This window comes from Paroedura picta, chromosome 8, assembly GCF_049243985.1.
Source record: "Paroedura picta isolate Pp20150507F chromosome 8, Ppicta_v3.0, whole genome shotgun sequence".
NCBI lineage: Eukaryota > Metazoa > Chordata > Lepidosauria > Squamata > Gekkonidae > Paroedura > Paroedura picta.
In genome coordinates this window covers 46,454,483-46,474,424 of record NC_135376.1, presented here as the reverse complement: position 1 = coordinate 46,474,424, position 19,942 = coordinate 46,454,483, and the positions used below count along the sequence as shown (strand labels likewise).

The window sequence follows — 19,942 nt, the reverse complement described above, 5'->3', positions numbered from 1 at the left end:
AATATATAATGTATTTATTTAGTGCCTTTTTATCCTACCTTTTTTCCATAGAGCTGATGGTGCTAGATGTTCTTCCCTCCTCTACTTTATCCTCACAACAATCCAGTGAGGTAGACTATGCTGAATGTGTGACCGGCCCAAACTACTCAGTGAGCTTCACAACAGAGCAGGAATTTAAACCTGGGTATCCCAGGTCTTAACCTGATTCTCTAACTACTACATATCCAATGCAACAACACCAGAAGTAACTACTACTGTTCTATTATAAAACTTCCTGTGTTGTGCACTTAAATATTCAGATGATAAGATGGACCCAAGAGCCATTTTAAATAGGGGCTATTGCATTTGTATTAACTGCACCTAAAAGGGATTCAGGGCAGCATGTGTATGATTCTTTCATTTTAACTTATTCTAGGAATAGATTAAGTAGAAATAGTTATGTGCAGAAGGCAACATCAAGATTGTAATGTGACGTGAACCAGCTTTGCACATTTTATCCATAGCACTACATTAACTCATCTCACAAACTCATAGCATCACTGGTGCTGGGTAGAAGGTGAAGCACTCAACTAGGATCAGGGAGACCCAGGTTCAAATCCCCACACTGCGATGGAAGCTTGTTGGGTGTCCTTGGCCCAGTCATGCAGTCTCATTCTAACCTACTTCAAAGAGCTACTGTGGGGATAAAATATAGGAGAGGGGAATGATTTAAGTCACTTTGACTCCTCAATGGGGAGAAAGGTAGAATGTAAATGAATACTGAAGTAGCATTTTTGTACCACCTGAACAATCCATGGTGGAAAAAACCTCAGAACAATACAAGTTTCAAATGGACACTGATAGAAAAGCTCTTACCCGGGATTTGACCATGTTCCCCACACTATATTTCTTTTCGGGTTGTTTCAAAACCACATCAGCTAGATGCAGGCGAGGGACCAGTGCTTTGATGTGACCAGCCACTTTTACTTGCATGCCAAAATCCTTCAGAGCAATCACACTGCCCTAAAATCAGAAATAAAGAGGATTAAAACACACACACACACACACAATGTGGTGGTCCTGAAAAAAATGAGTTTGAAGTACCAAGTTCAAACACTTAGGTTTGAAGTAATATACAAGGTATAACAAAAAATATAAAGCATGTTAATTGTGAAGAGACCATACAGGTCCCCACACAGCAATTATTGCTGCCATAATGAAAAACAGCATGGATGGACAAACACTGAAGATCAGGATATTGTTCAAAGAGTCATCCAGTACACCAATAGGGCTTCAAAATATTTGTTAAAAGATGAATAATTGTTCAGTACAATCACTGAATGAGTATAACTATAGGGGGAGAAGCTCCCCAAGCAATCCCGGCACCAAAAGACCTCAGCAGGTCCAAGTTGAAGTGGACAATTCGAAGAGGGGGAATTCTCTCCAACCTACCTCTACGATCTGTCCAGGATGAATATCATGGTATCTCAAGAATGGAGCATCAATAATACGTCTAATGAAATGAAACAAAGACACAAAAAGATTGACTTATGTAAGCTGGAATTCTGCATTCAAAGCATTCACACTACCACGGAGCTGGAATCCCTTCCTCAGGAATTTTAAGAAATACAAGAAATGAAACAAAGACACAAAAAGATTGACTTATGTAAGCTGGAATTCTGCATTCAAAGCATTCACACTACCACGGAGCTGGAATCCCTTCCTCAGGAATTTTAAGAAATGGATGTATGTGTTCAAACATGAATACATAAGATTGCTTAACACCCCATTTACAAAAATTGCACTGGAGACAGGAAACTTACTGCTTGAGGGACAACAGTAACAGATCATCAATAGGGCTGTAGTCAATAATTCGGCACTTGTGCTTGCTTCCAGGCTTAAAGGACTCAGGTTTGAAAGACTTGGGAACATCTGAAAGATGTTTTAGCTAAAAGAAACATAAATTATTAGGATTACATTCATTTTTACATATCATTTTTAAATATTACCATCATCCCTCTAAACTACATGAGAGGGGGAAAATAATTCTTAGTTTCATGTCACTTTATTATCAAACAATATTTCTGTTTGCAAGCCACCTTTGAAAAAGCTCAGGAAAACTCCCTGAATAGCTAAAGCACAAGCAAAGTCAGTTTAGAAGAGAGTTGATACTTATATGTCACTTTTCTTTACCCGAAGGAGTCTCAAAGCGGCTCACAATCACTTTCTCCTTCCTCTCCCCACAACTGACACCCTGTGAGGTGGGTGAGGCTGAGAGAATCCTGATATTTCTGCTCGGTCAGAACAGCTTTAAAAGTGCTGTGGCGAGTCCAAGGACATCCAGCTGGTTGCATGTAGAGGAGGAGCAGGGAATCAAACCCAGCTCACCAGATTAGAAGACATGAGCAGGGCAAAGGCAAGAGAGGAGGACTCTTTCTATACATTAGTCCATTCCAGACAAGAAGCTCCAGAGAGGTTAGTCATGGGCTGCACAGCTCCAAAGCTCTTATGAACTGCTCTAAGTGAACATACATTTGAATGAGAAGCAAAATAAACACTTGATTTCTGAGCTGAATCCTTTGATGTCCAGCAAAATATTTTCCTCATCAAACATGCAGATATTGACATGAAAATCAAAACTTCCAAATATTTAGCTCAGTTCTGCAGGAAATAAAGTACATTCCAAAAGCCGATTGGTGACTATTTTCTTCTTGTCTAGCATGCATTGTAATGTGAAAAAATGCTCTAAGGGACCCGCTTTCACTGTGGCTCTATAACCCCAATGTGGGCATAATGCAAAGGAACGCAGAAGAACTCTTAGGTAGTTTCAATGCTGTTCAGGATCCTCTGCAACCCAGCATGGCAAAAGTAATTAATAAAAACGTGTCCAAAATTTGGGAGGTATCTACAAGGCCTTGGAGCATGAGCATCTTTTCCCTGGTGCTTAAAAGCTTGTCAATTGGTCATAGGATGAGCTTTGCTACAGAGGGATTTCCAAAACTTGGGTGTCACTACTAAAACACGGCACAAAACGAACTGCTTACATGTGCAAAAGCAAGGGTGCCATCATCCAAAGTGAAGACGGCACCAGCATTTTTGTGAAAGCTCTTCACTCTTGAGTAGGCCACTACTGTGCCAATCCGATCACTAGAGAGATGGCCAAGCTGAGTGCCAGGCTGAAGGAAAACTGGGCGCAAAGAAAGTCGTATTGCCTTGGTGGTGGGGTTAACAGACAGAATGCAGGCTTTCACCTGGAAAAAGAAAAACAAAATAAGAAGAGAATTTTGGCATTTTCTCTACGTTTTATCAATACATAATGTAACTTTTAAGAAAGCACCATTGTAGCCACCCTGAAGATGAGAAGAAGCAGTCTATAAATGTGTCCCTTACAGCAGTGGTCCCCAACCTTTCTGAGGCTGGGGACCGGCAGGGCATCGGGCCTGCGGCCCGGCCCTGATTCCCTCTCCCCACTCTCCCGCAGTCAGAAGCTTCCCGGGCCGCAAGCTTGCGGCCTGGGAAGTCTTTTACTGCAGGGGGGGGGGCGGGGAGAGGGAGCCACAGCCCGGCGCCATGACCTTCGCGGCCCAGCACCGGGCCACGGCCCGCAGGTTGGGGACCACTGCCTTACAGAAACATAAGTGCAAAACTCAAGGCAAAGCAATATAGTTCACCGCCTCAAGACGTCATAGAGAGGGCCAGTATATAAATTGAATAAATAATTAAGTGCAAAACCCAAGACAAAGCAATAAAGCTATTGCAAATAAGGTTGTAAAAAAAGAAGCTGCTGCTCTCAAATGTGCTGACAATAAAGATGTGTATATACGGTTTTTACTATAGTGCAGTGATTCAAATTAACAGGTAGTTTTTCAAGTGATTGGTTGGAAATTTAGAAACCATCAAATTTTGTGACTGATTGCAAAACATCTAATCTTACAATGACTTCTGAAAAGCCTAACATCACATTTTAAAAACTTCCCCTATATTACAATATTACAACGCTGGCTGCTGTATTCTTGGTTCTGATTGTTTCTATCCTGAAAACGGAAACATCCTCATAATTTTTTTCACTTCATAGTTTGAGTCTCACAGTATCACCTTATGCAAGGTTGGTTTAAGTCACTTACCATATGACCTGGAGAGTAGTTTCTTGATTTTGTAGAACCCAGGTGCATCAAGTCCACAATCCCAGTAAAGGAAGACAGAAAACTAAGAGAAATTCCTAAAGGAGCCACCTAAACAAAAGACAAAAACAAAACAAAAAAAGCCTTATTACTGGATTAAAAAATTTAAAAAACAGAACTGATTCTATGATGAGTTTATAAAACAGGAAAAGTACTTCATAAGCTTTACAGACCTTCAGATTTCAGATGTTCACTGACAAGGATATAACTACCAGTCCAGCTGTATTTGCAACTAAACCTATGCTTTTAATGTGTATCTGTAGTCAAACTAGACAGACCTATAGCAGATTTTAGCTATAAGAAGGGTAGGATAACTTCATGACAGGGCTATAAACCATCCACATGTTCAGAAGCAATTCTCCTTTGAATATTAACTGTTGGGGATAATAGCAAGGAATGTACATTGCCCACATATCTTACATCCAGGCTTCCTGGAAGAATCTGGTTGGCCACTGAGAGAAACAGCATGATGGACTATGTGCCTTGGTCTGATCCAGCTGGGCTCTCTTTATGTTGTTATTGTTTTAAAATTATTAATTCATGCTTATAATCACTTTTCCCCATGTGCCATAATGGGAACAAGGCCAAGCTGTGAAACTAGCAAGATGTAAGATCTCTCAAGCAAAGTCTACTGAGTTCCAAATAAGATTTCCTTTCACCTTCTTGAGTCACCTGCCTCCAGCAGGAGATTGTGGCCATCACAGATAATGGCAGAATGGAAGACAAAGATCTGACCCATCTACTAGGAAGCTCTACTGCACAAATCCCTGCTGAAATTAACAAATGCTGTGTAAAACCATGGCAATGCTCATACCCCTTTCCTTCTGATAAGAGCTGCACACAAGGCTTGTTGGACAAGTATACCCTCATTCTGTTAATTGAGGGTGCCATCTGGATTCTCTGTCCCAAGTATCGATATACCTCAGAACCAATCCTGCTAACTGGATAAATAGCTTGCTGTCTGATTTGCTGTGAGAGTTCTTGCTTTCTCCACAGCTATTAGAAAAACTGAAGCAGAGCAAAGTTAGGCTGAAGATGTACCTAGATTTTAACTCATTTGCCTCCAAATATCTCAAGGAAGTTATGTATTAGGAGACCAACAGACTTCCTCCCATGCATAATGCTCCTGAGCAGTCAGTCAACCATGTGACAAAATCCCAGTCTGCTATCAAGTAGACTAGTCCGCTCTACTTCCCTAATTCAATAGGCAAAATGCAGACTATACTCACACTTTTGCTCCTAGAGAAGCAATCTATGGGCATACGTGAATCAGCATTACTTTTGATTCGGCACACTTAGAATGGTTCAGTTATGTGCCTCCTTGTCTCATGAGAGTAAAAGAAAGATTTACAGGTTTCCTCTGACTACTAAACTATCAAGTACATTATGGAATTTGCAGTTAGTGATCATCAAGCAGACATTTAAAAACCACTCCGATCCTTGGCTGAGTATATTAAAACAAAAAAAAAAGATCATCTTTGTCCTACCACTTTCTCAGTAGTACAGATTTACCTCTTGAATCTGGGCTTTCACCACCAGCCCAGGTAACAAACTGCAAAGCGTCCAATTTTGCACTTCTGTTGCAATGGCGGCAGCAACCTCCGACTGGCTGATTGAAATGCGGATTATCCTTCCGCTGTTCTTGACTTCGTCAATCAGGCAGTTTAAGTATTGTCCTATCTTTAGTTCAGCTCCTGAAAGTCCATCATATACAACCATTATTTCTCATAATCAGTGCTTAGATGTCACTCTTCTGATCATACTGAGGGTTTGTTTGTTTTTTAACTCCCCTTACTGGTTCCACATTTGCAGTTTATACATACACATTTTAGTTTGAGCTATTTTACTTATGCTGAACAATGGAACTGTTCACATGAAACAATGGCCACTGCTGGAATTGTCAAACATCTCCATACAAACACCCAGCAGAATATTTCGTCTCTAGTCCCTTCCGCATTGAACATTCTCTATCTGGAACTGCTTAACAATGCAGACCTACAGCCAGTCTGTAAACTGCTTTCAATGGCCACTAAGTGCCATACCCTTATACCATGGAGATGCACCAGCGTGGTGTCTATGCATGCTCTACCGGCATAAACTTGATGCAGCTGTGCAAGCACAGGAGTCAGAAACGGGTAGCAGCAGGGTGTGCCAGGGAGGAGTGGTGCTTAGAATCTTAAGCTCTGATGACAACTACCCCAGCAAAACACAGCTGTGAAGGTAAGTACTCCCACTGAACTTAGTAGTTAAAAACAAATTCTTCTCTCTCCCCAGCACATCCTACGCAGCTGTGGTACAATTTAGAATAACAACTCAGTGTACAAATAATAGCAGATTCCTTAAGCTCTGTGTAAACTGCAGTCACAAATGATAGGAATACCTTATGTGAATATTCTGTTCTGAGATTTCTTGATGTTATCCTAGTGTCTAACTCCTCCTGGCATTGCCAGAAAGAGGCTGCAGCCTTTTAGGGGGATTTCCTATATTGAGGTGTCTGGGTAGTACTCATGTGTGTCAACCTGCTAAAGGTATATGTATGCACAGGAGGGATTTGGACCATCATCTGCAGAACACCAAAGTGTTGTTGTTATTTAGAACATCACAATCCAAGGTACTGAGTGGGGAGTGCTTGTTCCTTGTTGTGTTGGGGGGATGGGAAGCAGGGTGTCATCACAATAATGTGCAAGTATCATGAACTAGTAGGCAGCTTCCTTACATATGGCTGGCATGAAGGTGCGTCAGCATGCTGTCTTATAACTAGTAGGTATGCAGGTGGTCTCATTATAGACTGGAATGCTGTTATAAAAGTCTTATTTCCTTGCTCACTTGGTCTTTTTGGAATTTTTTCTCTGCTGAGAAACTGGACTCAACCAAGCACCACCCCTTTCCTTAACTTCTAGGCAATCACCCAACACACCATAGTAAGTATAGTTATACCTTTCTCTTTTGACTGGAAGTAACTCTGCGCTTTCTCTCGAGGGAGAAATGCTTTTGCTGCATGGACCCCTATGTCAATAAGGTAGCCATGGTCTTCTACACTAGAGATGCATCCAGAGAGCAGCTGTTGGGAGGAGAAGTCACACGCCTTAAAATAAATTTTACTAATTATTCATTTCCCACCCAGTAACACAAGGATGTTTTTCTGAAAATAGTCTTTGCTCCTCAAAATGAGCCCAGCTTCCTCAAGCAACTAAGCACAACAAAGAGGAATTCCTAAATCCTGGAAAAAGAAGGAGCAAATAATTTCCATGATGTAGCAAGAAAAACTGAGGAAGATCAGTTAAAATGTTTGTCTGAGATTAAATAGGAGCAGAAGAAACAGTGCTCTACTCTCCATGCTCTCCCTTTATCTAAAATCAGTTGCAGAAGGAGCAAAGACGAACTATACACATTTCATTTTCTCTCCCCAAATAGATTTGTGAGTATTAAGGCTCCTCTGCCATAAAAAGATACCTAGAAGAATAGAATGTTAACAAGATGCAGCTGCTCCACCACTAGAGTATTACCACAGGAGAACGTGCACTGGTGAGATTCTGGTTCCTGCATACCTGTTCAAGGCACAGGCACATCTTCCCTACATCACCAGAAAACCTACAGAGCAGTATCTTCCAAACTCAGACAAGTAATAATTGGCATACCATGCCTGTTCTCAAAGCTGCAGTGTTCAAAGCCTTGTTGACATCTCTGGGATTAATTGAAAGCTGTATACCATGATGTCCTTCAGCACCCTTCTCCACACCAATCACGGCACATCTGAGCAGCATTCCTGTTGTGAACAGCTCTGAAAGTGGACTCAAGTCCTGCAAGAAAGAATTCTATGGGAATCAAGAATAAAACAATACATGATAAACCAAATCAACAGTGATATCCAACTACAGACTGAAAAGTCCATCCATATGAAGTGTGCTGCCTGCAGCAGTATAATCGTTTGTTTGAATGTGCCAAGAAGAAAATTGGCAGGTTGGGATACAGCCATTCACCTGTCCAAAGCTTAATTTCTTTCTAATGTAGGAGGCAGAGTGAAGGCAACCAGCAACCTGAACATTACTGGAACTTCTGCTCCAAACAAGAGTTGTAAAAAGATGTGCCTAAAAATCTCAGAACAGTGTATGAAAAAGTCATTTTATCTTCTGAGGAGTAGCCATGTTACTTAGGGGGGGGAATATTCACAGTCGGAGTAGATCAGCAGTGAAACAGGCTGCTTCAGGAGATCGTGAGCTCCCCCTCAGTGGCAGTCTTCAAGCAGCAGCTGGAGAGATACTTATCATGGATGCTGTTGGTGACTCCTGCATTGAGCAGGGGTTGGACTAGATGGCCTGTATGGCCCCTTCCAACTCTGTAGACTGTTGTCACAAAAATAACAAACAGTAAGACTAACAAATTTGTTGCATTAAAAGCTTTCATGAGCCACAGCCCACTTTATTAGATCAGGACTGGTTGTAGCATCAAATAAGCCAGGAGCAGCAATTGGCCAGGATGGATCTCAGGTGGCAAGAAAGGAGGCAGATATTTTCCCCTTCTGCAACAACCATCTGTCTGAGAGGCACCCGTGAGGGTGCTCTGGGCTTCCTATTCTTGCAGACTGGGGAGGAAGGGGTTTAGGGGTACAGTGAAAGTCCCACTCCTGTTCTGAAACCATTCTGAGATTATGAGATGGTTAAAAGAAAGGTGGCTACTCCCACCCACAAGCACAATGGATTGTGGACAACAGCAAAGGTGGTGAGTACTTCATGTACTGGCATGACTGTTGACATGGGACCCATGCAAGGCATGATGGAAGCCTTTCCCCTGCGTTCTCCTTCAGAGCCTACAAGTGCAGCAGGGAAAAGGGAAGTTGGGATGGTTCTATAGCTGGAGTTGGCCTTGCATCAGATGCACCGAGACTGTAGTTTATTTCCACTTAACTGGCACAATCTTAATTTCAGTGTGCACTCAGTACTTTTGTGTCATCCAAAATAGTAAGTCAACAATAATATGCACTACTAATGGATGTCCGTTGTTATAGGAGCTGACAAAAAAATTGCATTAAATGTTAAGCCTCTGATACTAGTTTCAGGGCAGACTTTGCAGAGCAAAAGCAAGCAACAGAACAGGCAACAGTATTCATTGTAGCAAAGAAAAAACCTGCTTCTGGAACTCTTGGCAGGTACTTGCAGAATTCAATTCTCATTCACCATGCCTTACCTCTACTGGCTTATCCATGGCCACCTGCTCACTAAGCATTCTGCTGTAAGCCTCACATATGCGTGTCACCTGTACACTTCCAGAAAGCCCATTTGGTAAGCTGACTGTAAGCTCATACTCATTACACTCTTTCACACAGCCCAAGACCAGCATTCCATCCGTGAGAGACTGTTGAATAAACACACACAAACAAGGAGGGATTATGGGAGGCAAGCATAGCCCGAGTGTTTTACACATCTGACTGCAAAAGGGATAATCCTGAAGGAGCCTTGAAGTTTATAACCAGACCTAAACTAGCAAAGCAAAACAAAACACAAAGCAAAGCAAAACAAAACACAAAATCAATAATATTCTTAACGTCAATACTATATGAAGGTTAATACCAAAACCTTGAACCTAATCTGGAAACAAACTGGCAACCAGTGTAACTGCTTCAGCAGAGGCTGAACATGGGACCTCCAAGATGATTTAGTGAGGACCCGGTGCAGCTGCATTCTGTACCAGCTGTAACTTCCGGGTTACGGAAAAGGGTAGGCCCGCGCTGAGCGAGTTAAAGGTAAAGGTAAAGGTATCCCCTGTGCAAGCACCGAGTCATGTCTGACCCTTGGGGTGACGCCCTCCAGCGTTTTCATGGCAGACTCAATATGGGGTGGTTTGCCAGTGCCTTCCCCAGTCATTACCGTTTACCCCCCAGCAAGCTGGGTACTCATTTTACCGACCTCGGAAGGATGGAAGGCTGAGTCAACCTTGAGCCGGCTGCTGGGATTGAACTCCCAGCCTCATGGGCAAAGCTTTCAGACGGCTGCCTTACCACTCTGCGCCACAAGAGGCTGAGCGAGTTACAGAAGTCTAATCTAGGAGTGACTGTTGCATGGATCACAGTGGCCAGGTGTTCCGGGGTCAGGTAGGGCGCTAGTAGCCGAGCTTGGCATAGATGCAGAAATGCCGTCTGGGCTACGTTAGTGACCTGGGCCTCCATGGAAAGTGAGGCATCCAGAATCACTCCCAGATTCCTGGCTTGGGGCACAGATGACAGTTGCACCCTGTCCAGGCAGGGAAGATGCGCTTCCTGTTCCTGCTCCCTTCGGCCTACCCAAAAGACCTCTGTCTTGGAGTTTCAGATGGCTCCTCCTGACCCATCCAGCCACTGCTTCCAAACAGCTGGCAAATCTTTCTGGGGGGAGATCCAGCCATCAAGAGATAGAGCTGGGTATCATCAGCGTACTGATGACACCCAAGCCCATAACTCCATACCAGCTGGGCCAGAGGACACATATAGATGTTAAATAACGTGGGGGGGAGCACCACTCCCTGTGGCACCCCACAAGGGAGTGTAAAGGAGTCGGATAACTCCTCCCCTACAGCGACCCTCTGTGACCTGTTCTCTAGAAAGGAGGTTAGCCACTTAAGAGCTACCCTTCCAATTCCAGTATCAGCAAGGCAGTGAACCAAAAGCTTGTGGTCAACCACATCAAATGCGGCTGACAGGTCTAATAGCACGAGAATGGCCAACTCGCCCTGGTCCAGCTGGCACCAGAGATCATCTGTCAGGGCGACCAGCACAGTCTCCACCACATGGCTAGGACGGAAGCCAGACCGGTATGTGTCAAGTGCCGAAGTTTCCTCCAAAAATGCTAGGAGCTGGTCCGCAGTTAGCTCCCAAGACCACTACTACTGATCCATAGGATACAATATGAAATACAGCTCTGAAGGATCAAAACATTATTTTAAAATATGCCAAACCTCAGAAGTCAGAAGTTCAAAATCCTTTGCAGTGGTTTTCATAACTGCTTTCTTCTCTGTCTTGAGTTTTTTTGGCTTTGCTTGATCTTTCTGGGCTTTCTTTCTTTTTGGAGTTTTCTCTTCATGTTGTGTCTAAGAGATTTATTTAAAAAATACTTCATATATGTACAAGGACAGATGTTTCCCTATGCAACAGATTAATTTCATTGCACGTAACGACTGATTCTCAAAGTTAAAATCTTCCTGTGTACATGTGCAGTCTTTCCCCTGGGTGGCATTTGCACTGACATTAAGATAGGCTACTATTATGAGTACACTTTCAGTGACAATCACAAGCATAATATCTAGTCTACTGCAGAAAACCCTGAGTCAAAGGCTAAGATAACCCACATGAAAATGCTTTGGGAATAGTAAATCACAGGACCCTAACATTCAAAATGTTAAGGATATTAGAAATTGAAACATTCGCAACATAAACATGCTTAGAACACCATAGAAAGTGACAATGTAAAACAAATGTTATTTTTACATGTATATCTGAGGAGTGGCTTAATGCTTGAAATCTAACATACAGATTCTAATCTAACAGATGTTCATTAAACCATGTGTTACATACTTTCACAAATTTGCATTATAAGCCCTTTGCCCTGCACAAGACAATTCTGCTTCAAGACATTTGAAAGTAACTCAGTATGGTTAGTGAAAGAAATGCTGAGAAATCCTTATGTCCATTAAAGTCTTGGGACTTATTGACATGAAATAAGCAAATAATTTGGGCATCATCTTTACTGAATGCAATAAAATTGCACATATATCTGCTCAGTATCTTTCTGTCTAATTTCTTTCATTTAGGAACATGTCATCAGGTTTCAGCATAAAATTCTACAGTGATTATTATGAACAATACCATATTCAATATCTAATTAATAATCACGGTCAGTGAACAGAGTATTGAGTTCCATAATGGAGCTAAGTTCTTAAAAACAACAGGAAATATCAACCTGGGACTACAGAGAGCAAGATGCAGAAGATTCCAGAATCAGTCCCGGGCATCTCCAAGTTAAAAAGAACTAAGGTTACGGGCCCTGGGAAAACTGTATTCCTTGGATACCCCTGAGGATACATACACCAATGAAGTGACTCAGTTTCATAGGTTTATAATTCATATTACCTTGAATAAATTATCCTGATCCGCTGTTGGCTGTCTGGCTGCTTTTCCTTCTTGTGTTGTCTTCTGTATGCCCCCTCGAGGGAAGTTTTCTTCTATAGAAGACATGGCTGTCTTTCTGGGAAGAAAGCCACAAAACAGTCTGTAATAACCAACTTCACCCATAAAGGTAAGATCAACATATACAAACATATTTGCATTTCTAAAATGACTGCAAACATTAAGGGCAATAAAATTTTATTTTTAATAATTACTCATTAATTAAAATAAATCAAGTCTCACTGATATGTTGAGAGACTGAGATAGATGCATATTACACCAGTAGTTTTGTTAATTCATAATAACATGAATCACACAAGTGGCTCTACTTCAATTGTTTTGTTTTTGTCAATAATTTGAGACAAGAAGAAAGGAGATGGTGCAGCTACACTACTAACTTAAAGAAGCTAGAAGAAGACATTGACTCTCAGGTACAGCAGGCCTTACACTGAAGTCCTGAGCAGAGTTACACCCTTTTGAGTCAACTGACTAGTAATGACTTCTCAGAACTGCAACACTTCATTGAACTATAATTTCTACAGTTATCTGCCACAATAATAATAATAATAATAATAATAATAATAATAATAATAATAATAATAGATAAAAACAATAATAGATAAAAACAAAAATGTACTTTTGTAGCTTATAGATACACTTGATGGAAAAGGAGGAAAATAAGCAAAAATCAGAAGTGTGACTGTTGTGGGAAGAGGAAGGGAAGGCAATTGTAAGCCACTTTGACATTCCTTCTGGTAGAGAAAAGTGGGGTACCAACTCTTCTTCTTCATGTTGCAGATAGGGCAAAGATAGAACCCTAGGTCTCAAAAATGTTAGAAGTCACTGTTCTACACTACATATATCTTCTACAGAGTTACAAAACAGAATTTTAGATCTTTGTTAACTGGATAAGCAGCAAAAACAGTTTCCTCGTCACTGTCAGAAAAGGCCTTGTTGATATCTGCACGTGCAACTATTACTGACACAGGTGATCTATTCTTTTAAAAAAACTATTTACATGTCATGATTTTCAAATAACTGATGTTAGCCTTTCTCAAACTTTGTACCATTGAGAAACCCCTAAAACATTCTTCAGCCTTCAAGAAACCTTCAAGAATCCCCAGATGTGGCATGATTGGGCAGAATATGGTTGGGAAGCAGAGCTGCCTACATGTCCATTTGGGACCCATCTCCTTTCCAGCACCTTCATGCCCATCACTGGCCATTTTGGAAGGTGGGAGGGGGTCCACATGACTATATATGGTCATATTTAAATGTTTTAAAATCAAATATATATACATTAAAACTAATTAACTCCCACACATTTGGGAAACCCTTCCAGGGCCATCAAGAAACCCCAGGATTTCACAAATCCCTGGTTGAGAAAGCCCAGACTATATAAAGGAAAGACAAAGTCAAAACCACTCAGATTCAAAACTGCACACCAACCCACCTCCGCAAAAAACCCTGCATAATAGTCTTGCACATTTCTACTAGGCTGTGTGCCCACTTGTACCTGTACAAGAACCTAAATGAGGAAAAGTTTTAAAAGTAGTTGCCAGGAAGTGAGACTTAACTCACCAGCAACTAATCTACTTTTCTATTACAATATACCTAAAGAAAGAACTATCATACGAGTAGATTATTTTATAATTAAACAGAGATTTGAGCCTAATTTTCTCATGTGCATATTTAACAAACCAATCATAGTTAGGTTTTTTGTTTGTTTGGGATTTTTGTTGCAACCACAAAATAAGGCTTGAAAACAGGACCAAAGGCTAATTTAAAGACGCAAAATCCATCAAGGATGCAGGAGACCATAGTTTCAGGTGGTGAATACTGAGTGTCCAAACTTTTTTGATTTATTATACAAAACAGAGTTGAGGCAGGTTGTATGTATAATCACAACCCATTCTCTAATTTTCAAGATTACATATGCTGCTTCTTACTTCACAAGAATCCAAAGACCGACTAGTCCAGTGGTTCTCAACCTTGGGGTCGGGAAACCCATTTGAGGTCGCCGGGCCCCTTCCTTGGGGTCGCCAGGTTTCTTGCTGCCGCAGTGGCAGGCAGCAGCGTGTGGAGGCGGCGGGTGGTGGTGGTGGAGGTGGGCAGAAGAGGCAGAGCCATGCCAATGGCTGCCTCCATGCCACCTTGATTGTTGTGCGCATATCTGTTTCCAGCACCCCACTGGATCATTCTGTAGCTGCCCAGCCTGCCTGGAGGGTCACACCGGTGCCTGCCGAGGAATGTGCCAAAACGCTTCGCTCAACTCTTTCAGAGCTGGCAAGAAAGCAACCTCCTCCCCCCTGCGAGTCCAAAGTCGCCCCAGTCTGGCCGACTCTGTCCAGCAAGCACCGCATGCTCTGTAGCAGGGTTGCCGTGGAACCCCCCATGGTTTATAGAAAGGAGAAAGGAAAGAAGCGGCAAGCCAAGAGAGCATGACGCATGCCTTCGCCCGGCCTGGGGCAGTGAGCAATGTGGATGTGGTGGCAGCAGTGGCAGCAGCCTCCTTCCCCGGGCAGGGCCCTCGCCCCCCTCCAGTCACCTCCTGCGGGGGGTCAGTGAAAGCACCTCCACAGCGCTAGCTGGCAGCTCCTCTGCCTGGGTCCCCGCTGGGCTTTGGCACCGAAGTTGGGGTCGCAGCGAAGAAAAGGTTGAGAACCACTGCTCTAGTCTGTTACAGCAAACATACAAACTAGCTGTGTAGCCACTGATGGACCTACACCTGACACCAAATGCATAACATGTGTACCCAATTGCATTTTTATACACATATAAGTATTAAAGAAACCACCATTTGCAAAGTCAGCAATTGGTAACAATGTTCATGTGACTTTTATCAGAAAAAAAAGAAAAGAAAAACCTATAAACTAGACAAACAGGGGTGTTACATTAGCACCAATCATAGATTTTGATCATTCCGTCTTAAGTGGCAGAATGTGCAGTCAAATCTCAACCAACTCATGGCAACCCCTCATGGGGTTTTCAAGGCATGAAACAAAACAGAGGTGGTGTGCCACTGCATGGCTTTGCACAGCAAACCCAGGCTTCCTTGGTGGTCTCCCCTCCAAGTACTAACCAGGACAGACCTTGCTTAGCATCTCACATCTGAGGGGATCAGGGTAGTCTGGGGCGTGCAGATTAACAGCCACTCCATATCTAGGTCTTGTTAAAACTTATCTACTCTAAGACAACAACATTCTGAGGACAAGAAACTGCACCCTCTTTATATTGTTTGTATAATATTTTTAAAGCTTACCCAAATAAAAGGTCCAATGCCAGAAAAGTAGCCCAGGGAGCAAAAAGTCATAGCAAGACTACTGGCTAGCCTAGATTTATTAGCATAGGGTTGATGTTCCCCCCTTCATATTCATCAACATTTTGTAAAAGGAAACTTCCTTCCACGTTCTGTATTGGTGCAACTGGGGATGCCAGTCCTCAGGTGGGACTTAGGGATCCCCTGGAACTATAGCTCATTTCCTAACTAAAGATCAATTCCCCTGGGGAAAATGGCTGCTTTGAAGGGTGGGCTTCATGCACGGATGCCAGCTTCTAGGTGGCACCTGGGGATCCCCTGGAATTATAGCTCATCTCCAGACTAAAGAGATCAGCTCTCCTGGAGAACATGGCTGCTCCTGAGGGTGAACTCTATGGCATTAGACTCCACGGAGGTCCTTCCCCACTCCAAGTCTCTCCCCCACCCCCCAGGTCTTTAGGTCTCTCCCAACCAATAGCTGGCAATCTTTGATGCCACCCATCTCACCCCCGTCATTCTGTTGCACGTGAACTCAGCCTCTAGTCACTACACTAGTCCCCTTCTCCAGATAAACCCGTAACTCATGTATCGCGGTCTTTCCTTTTCTCACATGCCCAGCTCACCCAACAAGCTCCCTCCTCTCAGCTTCTCCCCTTACCCAAGTGAAGTAAAACGCCACACTTACATAGATCAGCCGCACATGTGATGGAAAAGGCTTCGTAACCCGGAAATCAAACTAGCATCCAGGTTAACCGGAAGCATACACGCGGGCGCCCGGCAACGTTAGCGCTAAGGAACATCTGGATGTCATAGAGCGGGCGGGACCGAAAATGACGAGCATGTTAATAGGCCAATCAAGGGACAGCATCCTGAAGCGGTTCCGCCTTATTCTGCAGGGCAAGGGGGAGCGCTGAGCAACGCCATCTTGAGAGTGAAGGGCATTGAATGGTTTGTTATTCGGTGAAGAAACGGTGTGCGAGTTCGGGGGGTTTTGTTTTGGGGGAAGCGTGAGTAGTTTTCGTGTGAGATGCGTTTTCTCTGATGCCTCCTCTCTCTCCTATTTGTATTGTCCTTTCTTGTACGCTTGCCTTGTATTTATTGTGATCCTGACAACAAACTGGTAAAATAGTTATATGATAATATTGATACTTTTGCTTAAGGCTATTTATTAAATGAATTGCGGAAATGAGAGTTATCCGGAGCCTTGATACGCGGTCGGTCTCATTAAGGGTGGTAGGAACCGTGATCTAGCATGCTACCATAATCTGGATGCCAACCTATGCTTGCTGTTAGTATCTCTTGTAATTCAGTGTAGTGAACATTTTATGGGTAAATTGGTGATGTGTGACGGGGCTTTGCCTAAAGGTTAATGAATTTCTGGTGCGTTCCATTGAGGGCAACTGGTGAGACGGGAGGAGAAAGTTTATGACTCCATTTTTTCAAAATCTGAATGAGTGCCATTTTCTCCTTTTTTAGATTGGCAATATCAAATCAATTTCCATCTGTATTTGTGTCCAGCTATCTGTTTGGACTGAATACTAGAAGACTCTAGTAAGTTATTGTTGTATCCTAGAACCTGCTTCTCCCTTGCATGAGTTATGAACTTGCTCCTTATTAGTATTGCTTGCTAGGAATACTGCTGAACAGCAATGATTGTAGGTGTAGGTGTATTTGGAGTCAAGTATCTGACTTTTTGAGGAAAAGATCTAGGAAGCAGCAACATATAAGATTGCTGTAGCATTAAATGCTTTTAATGTGGTAAACATTAAAGTTATTTAGTTGCTACAGTTCCTTAAGGCAAAAATTTGTAGATTTATTCTGGAGATCCTGACTTGAACATCTACTGCATCAAAAAAGTTGTATAACCTTATATTCTTTCTTGAAAGAATGCCATTGCTTTCCAAGGAAAAATACAGAATATATGCTCCTAATTTCACAAATGATTTTTTCAGAATTTTGCTGCAACTCACCAGAGCAGAACTTTTTCTTTTTACTTAAGCACTACCTGACTATAATGAGGTTGCTTTATAAGATAATTATATTTTACATATTGACTCCATCAAGATTAGTCATGGATGTAAGTATTTTTGCCTGAAGTACCAACAAATTTATTACATGTGTTATCAAATCCAGTTATTAATTGCATCATAGAAGTCATTAAACGTTTTACTAGCCTATCTACATGTCACTAGCTTAACTTATTGAAGCAGGAGATACTTCATTCACATCAACAGTAACTTCTGTTTACAGAAGTTACTTATAGGAATCATATGTTTTGGTAGAGCCCATGCATGTAGTGCTAGTTTTAGTTTGTCTAATGCTCTCTTCTAATACAGATAAGTGGAATAAAATGAGTAGTTGTACCGCAAATGTTATACTTTGGCTAGAACATAGTTCAAAGAGACAGTATTAACAGTTTATTTTTAAATCTAGGACAAGCAGTGATGGCAGGGCACGATTCTGGACCTCATCCTGAATTCACAGGGTTTCAAAAATACTTTAATACTTATACCCTGACTGGCAGAAGGAATGTAAGTGCACATTCAGATAACCTTATGCTCCTGAAATGTGTTTGATTTTATTCACAGTATTCTTTTTTTTTTTTAGTATGTACTAGCCACATATGCCAGTGTTGCAATGATTATCCTGTACTTCAAACTAAGGCCTAAGAAAGAAAAGCAAGCTGTAACAGAGAAATAAAATTGGTAAGTGCCTACCATCTTTTCTTACTGTTATTATTTAGCAACAAATAATATTCCAGTTGTCCTGACTATAATAGCCCAGTCTTGTCAGATCTAAGCAAAGTTGTCCCAGGATGGGAGACCACCAAGGAATACCAGGGTTGCTACATAGAAATGGGCAATACCAAATCACTGCTGAATGTCTCATACCTTACAAAATCTGTAGCATTGCAATAAGCTTGTTTATAATTTGCCAACTCATAATAAAGGCTTTAAAAAACTCATAATAAAGGCTTTAAAAACAGCATAGCTACTGATCTTGTTTATTTGAATTTTTAACCCGCCCTCTTCACCAAAGCAGACTCAGGGTAGTGTTTTTTTTTTAGAACAGCTGGGTTATGCATGCTGTTTTTTTACTACCTGATGCAGTCTTTGAAGTAGCTTACAATCACCAACCCTGTGGGGTAGCCAGAGCTAGGGGAGCTCAGAAAACTGTGACCTGCCTAGCAGGGATTCTTAGGTGGGAGAGGGCTTCATTGTCTTGTGTTATTTCTAGTTTGAACATGGAAATGGGAAACAGATTCTAGGATTCTTTCTAACAAGCATTCTGATCTTCCTGAAGTAGCAGAAGTATGTACTCTTTGTAAGCAAATGCTCCATGTAAATGTGTGGTGCTGGAACTGGGGTTGATTCAGAACCACACTAGTAAATTATCCTAAAGTTGAAGCCCCTAAATGTATTTATAAATTTTCCTTTTCCTATAATATGCAGCTGTGTGTCACAAGTCCTACAATTCCATACGGAGACATTGCTGAGGAATCTTCAAAGAAAAAAGCAGCTTTCAAATCAAATCTGATGTCTAGATTCTAACATTCCATTTTCTTTTTATCAGGTTGATGTGCTGATAGTGGACTTCCAACGTATTGGTGCAGCCAGCAAAAACAGATGTACAGTTCTAATAAATCATGAACAATTATGGGATTTGTCTTCTGTATATATTTGCCAGTAGTGAAGTGACTATTCTACATAAACAATGCACATGTCTAAAATGTACAGTTTATTGAAAGTGCCTGTTGCATCTGTCTTGAAAACCGGTGTTAAGAGTGTAAGCAGAGATTACCCCTTGTCAGGTATCCCTGTATTTCTGGAACGTATTGCTCTGTATCCTGCTTGAAATGGAAATTGGAACTGCTGCCAATCCAATTATAGTGGAAGAGCAATGTATTTTAAAGATTCTGAACTTCACCAGAAATGCTTTTTACTAGCAGGCCCAGGGGAATCTGTAAACCGCTAAGGGAGGAAGGCGCAGTGCCTTCCAATTAGCCCCTCACCCGGACTGACAAGAATTCCGGCCAATCGGAAGGCGCTTTGCGCCTTCCAATTGGCCCATTACCCGACTGCCTGGAGTTCGCTGCAGCCCCGGGGAGTTCGCATGTAGGCGGCCGGCCAGGGAAGGCTTCTGTATAGGCCTCGGAGATGCCATGGGCCTGCTCGGAGCCCTGCAAAGAACCCGGGGAATCAGTGGGGAGGGGGCAGCCAGGGGAGGCTTCCCAGCAGACCTCAGAGCAGGCCCACAGGCAAGCAGGGGAGTTGGTGGGGAGGGGAGCAGCCACGGGAGCCTTCCCTACGGGCCTTGGTGCAGGCCCACAGTGAGGACTGTGAGTCAGCGGGGAGGGGAGCAGGCAGGGGTGCGCAGGCCCCTTCAAAG

General features: G+C 42.4%; 2 protein-coding genes across 5 annotated transcripts in view; one reads left to right on the top strand and one right to left on the bottom strand.

Annotated features, from left to right (window-relative positions):
- PDCD11 (programmed cell death 11) overlaps positions 1–16,332 on the bottom strand; it is a 37,569-nt gene extending 21,237 nt beyond the window's left edge. The window contains exons 1-12 of one of the 3 annotated variants that reach the window (XM_077349600.1): positions 16,239–16,332; positions 12,259–12,373; positions 11,088–11,219; positions 9,345–9,512; positions 7,799–7,960; positions 7,098–7,221; positions 5,673–5,854; positions 4,104–4,211; positions 3,024–3,230; positions 1,803–1,927; positions 1,432–1,492; positions 856–1,002 (exon numbers count right to left, since the gene is read on the bottom strand). In XM_077349600.1, coding sequence (XP_077205715.1) covers positions 856–1,002; positions 1,432–1,492; positions 1,803–1,927; positions 3,024–3,230; positions 4,104–4,211; positions 5,673–5,854; positions 7,098–7,221; positions 7,799–7,960; positions 9,345–9,512; positions 11,088–11,219; positions 12,259–12,363 — 1,521 coding nt within the window. In that variant the 5' untranslated portion in view covers positions 12,364–12,373; positions 16,239–16,332. Of the gene's footprint in view, positions 1–855; positions 1,003–1,431; positions 1,493–1,802; positions 1,928–3,023; positions 3,231–4,103; positions 4,212–5,672; positions 5,855–7,097; positions 7,222–7,798; positions 7,961–9,344; positions 9,513–11,087; positions 11,220–12,258; positions 12,374–15,556; positions 15,726–16,238 lie in introns of those variants that run through there. The other 2 variants (XM_077349602.1, XM_077349601.1) reach the window with 2 other exon arrangements.
- Positions 16,333–16,404: 72 nt separating this feature from the next.
- On the top strand, positions 16,405–19,210 carry ATP5MK (ATP synthase membrane subunit k). Of its 2 annotated transcripts, none has more exons than XM_077349610.1 (5): positions 16,405–16,501; positions 17,030–17,104; positions 17,987–18,084; positions 18,161–18,258; positions 19,127–19,210. In XM_077349610.1, the coding sequence occupies exons 3-4, from the start codon at positions 17,998–18,000 to the stop codon at positions 18,251–18,253; spliced, it is 180 nt and encodes a 59-aa protein (XP_077205725.1). In that variant the 5' UTR covers positions 16,405–16,501; positions 17,030–17,104; positions 17,987–17,997; the 3' UTR covers positions 18,254–18,258; positions 19,127–19,210. The 2 variants fall into 2 exon arrangements, with proteins under 2 accessions (XP_077205725.1, XP_077205724.1); XM_077349609.1 differs by having other exon boundaries at positions 16,437–16,560.
- Positions 19,211–19,942: the final 732 nt, after the last annotated feature.

Bases quoted from the DNA above. Each gene is read 5' to 3' on its own strand.
- ATP5MK (XM_077349610.1), top strand. From the start codon at position 17,998: ATGGCAGGGCACGATTCTGGACCTCATCCTGAATTCACAGGGTTTCAA. The intron at 18,085-18,160 runs GTAAGTGCACAT...TTTTTTTTTTAG, and splicing joins CCCTGACTGGCAGAAGGAAT to TATGTACTAGCCACATATGC.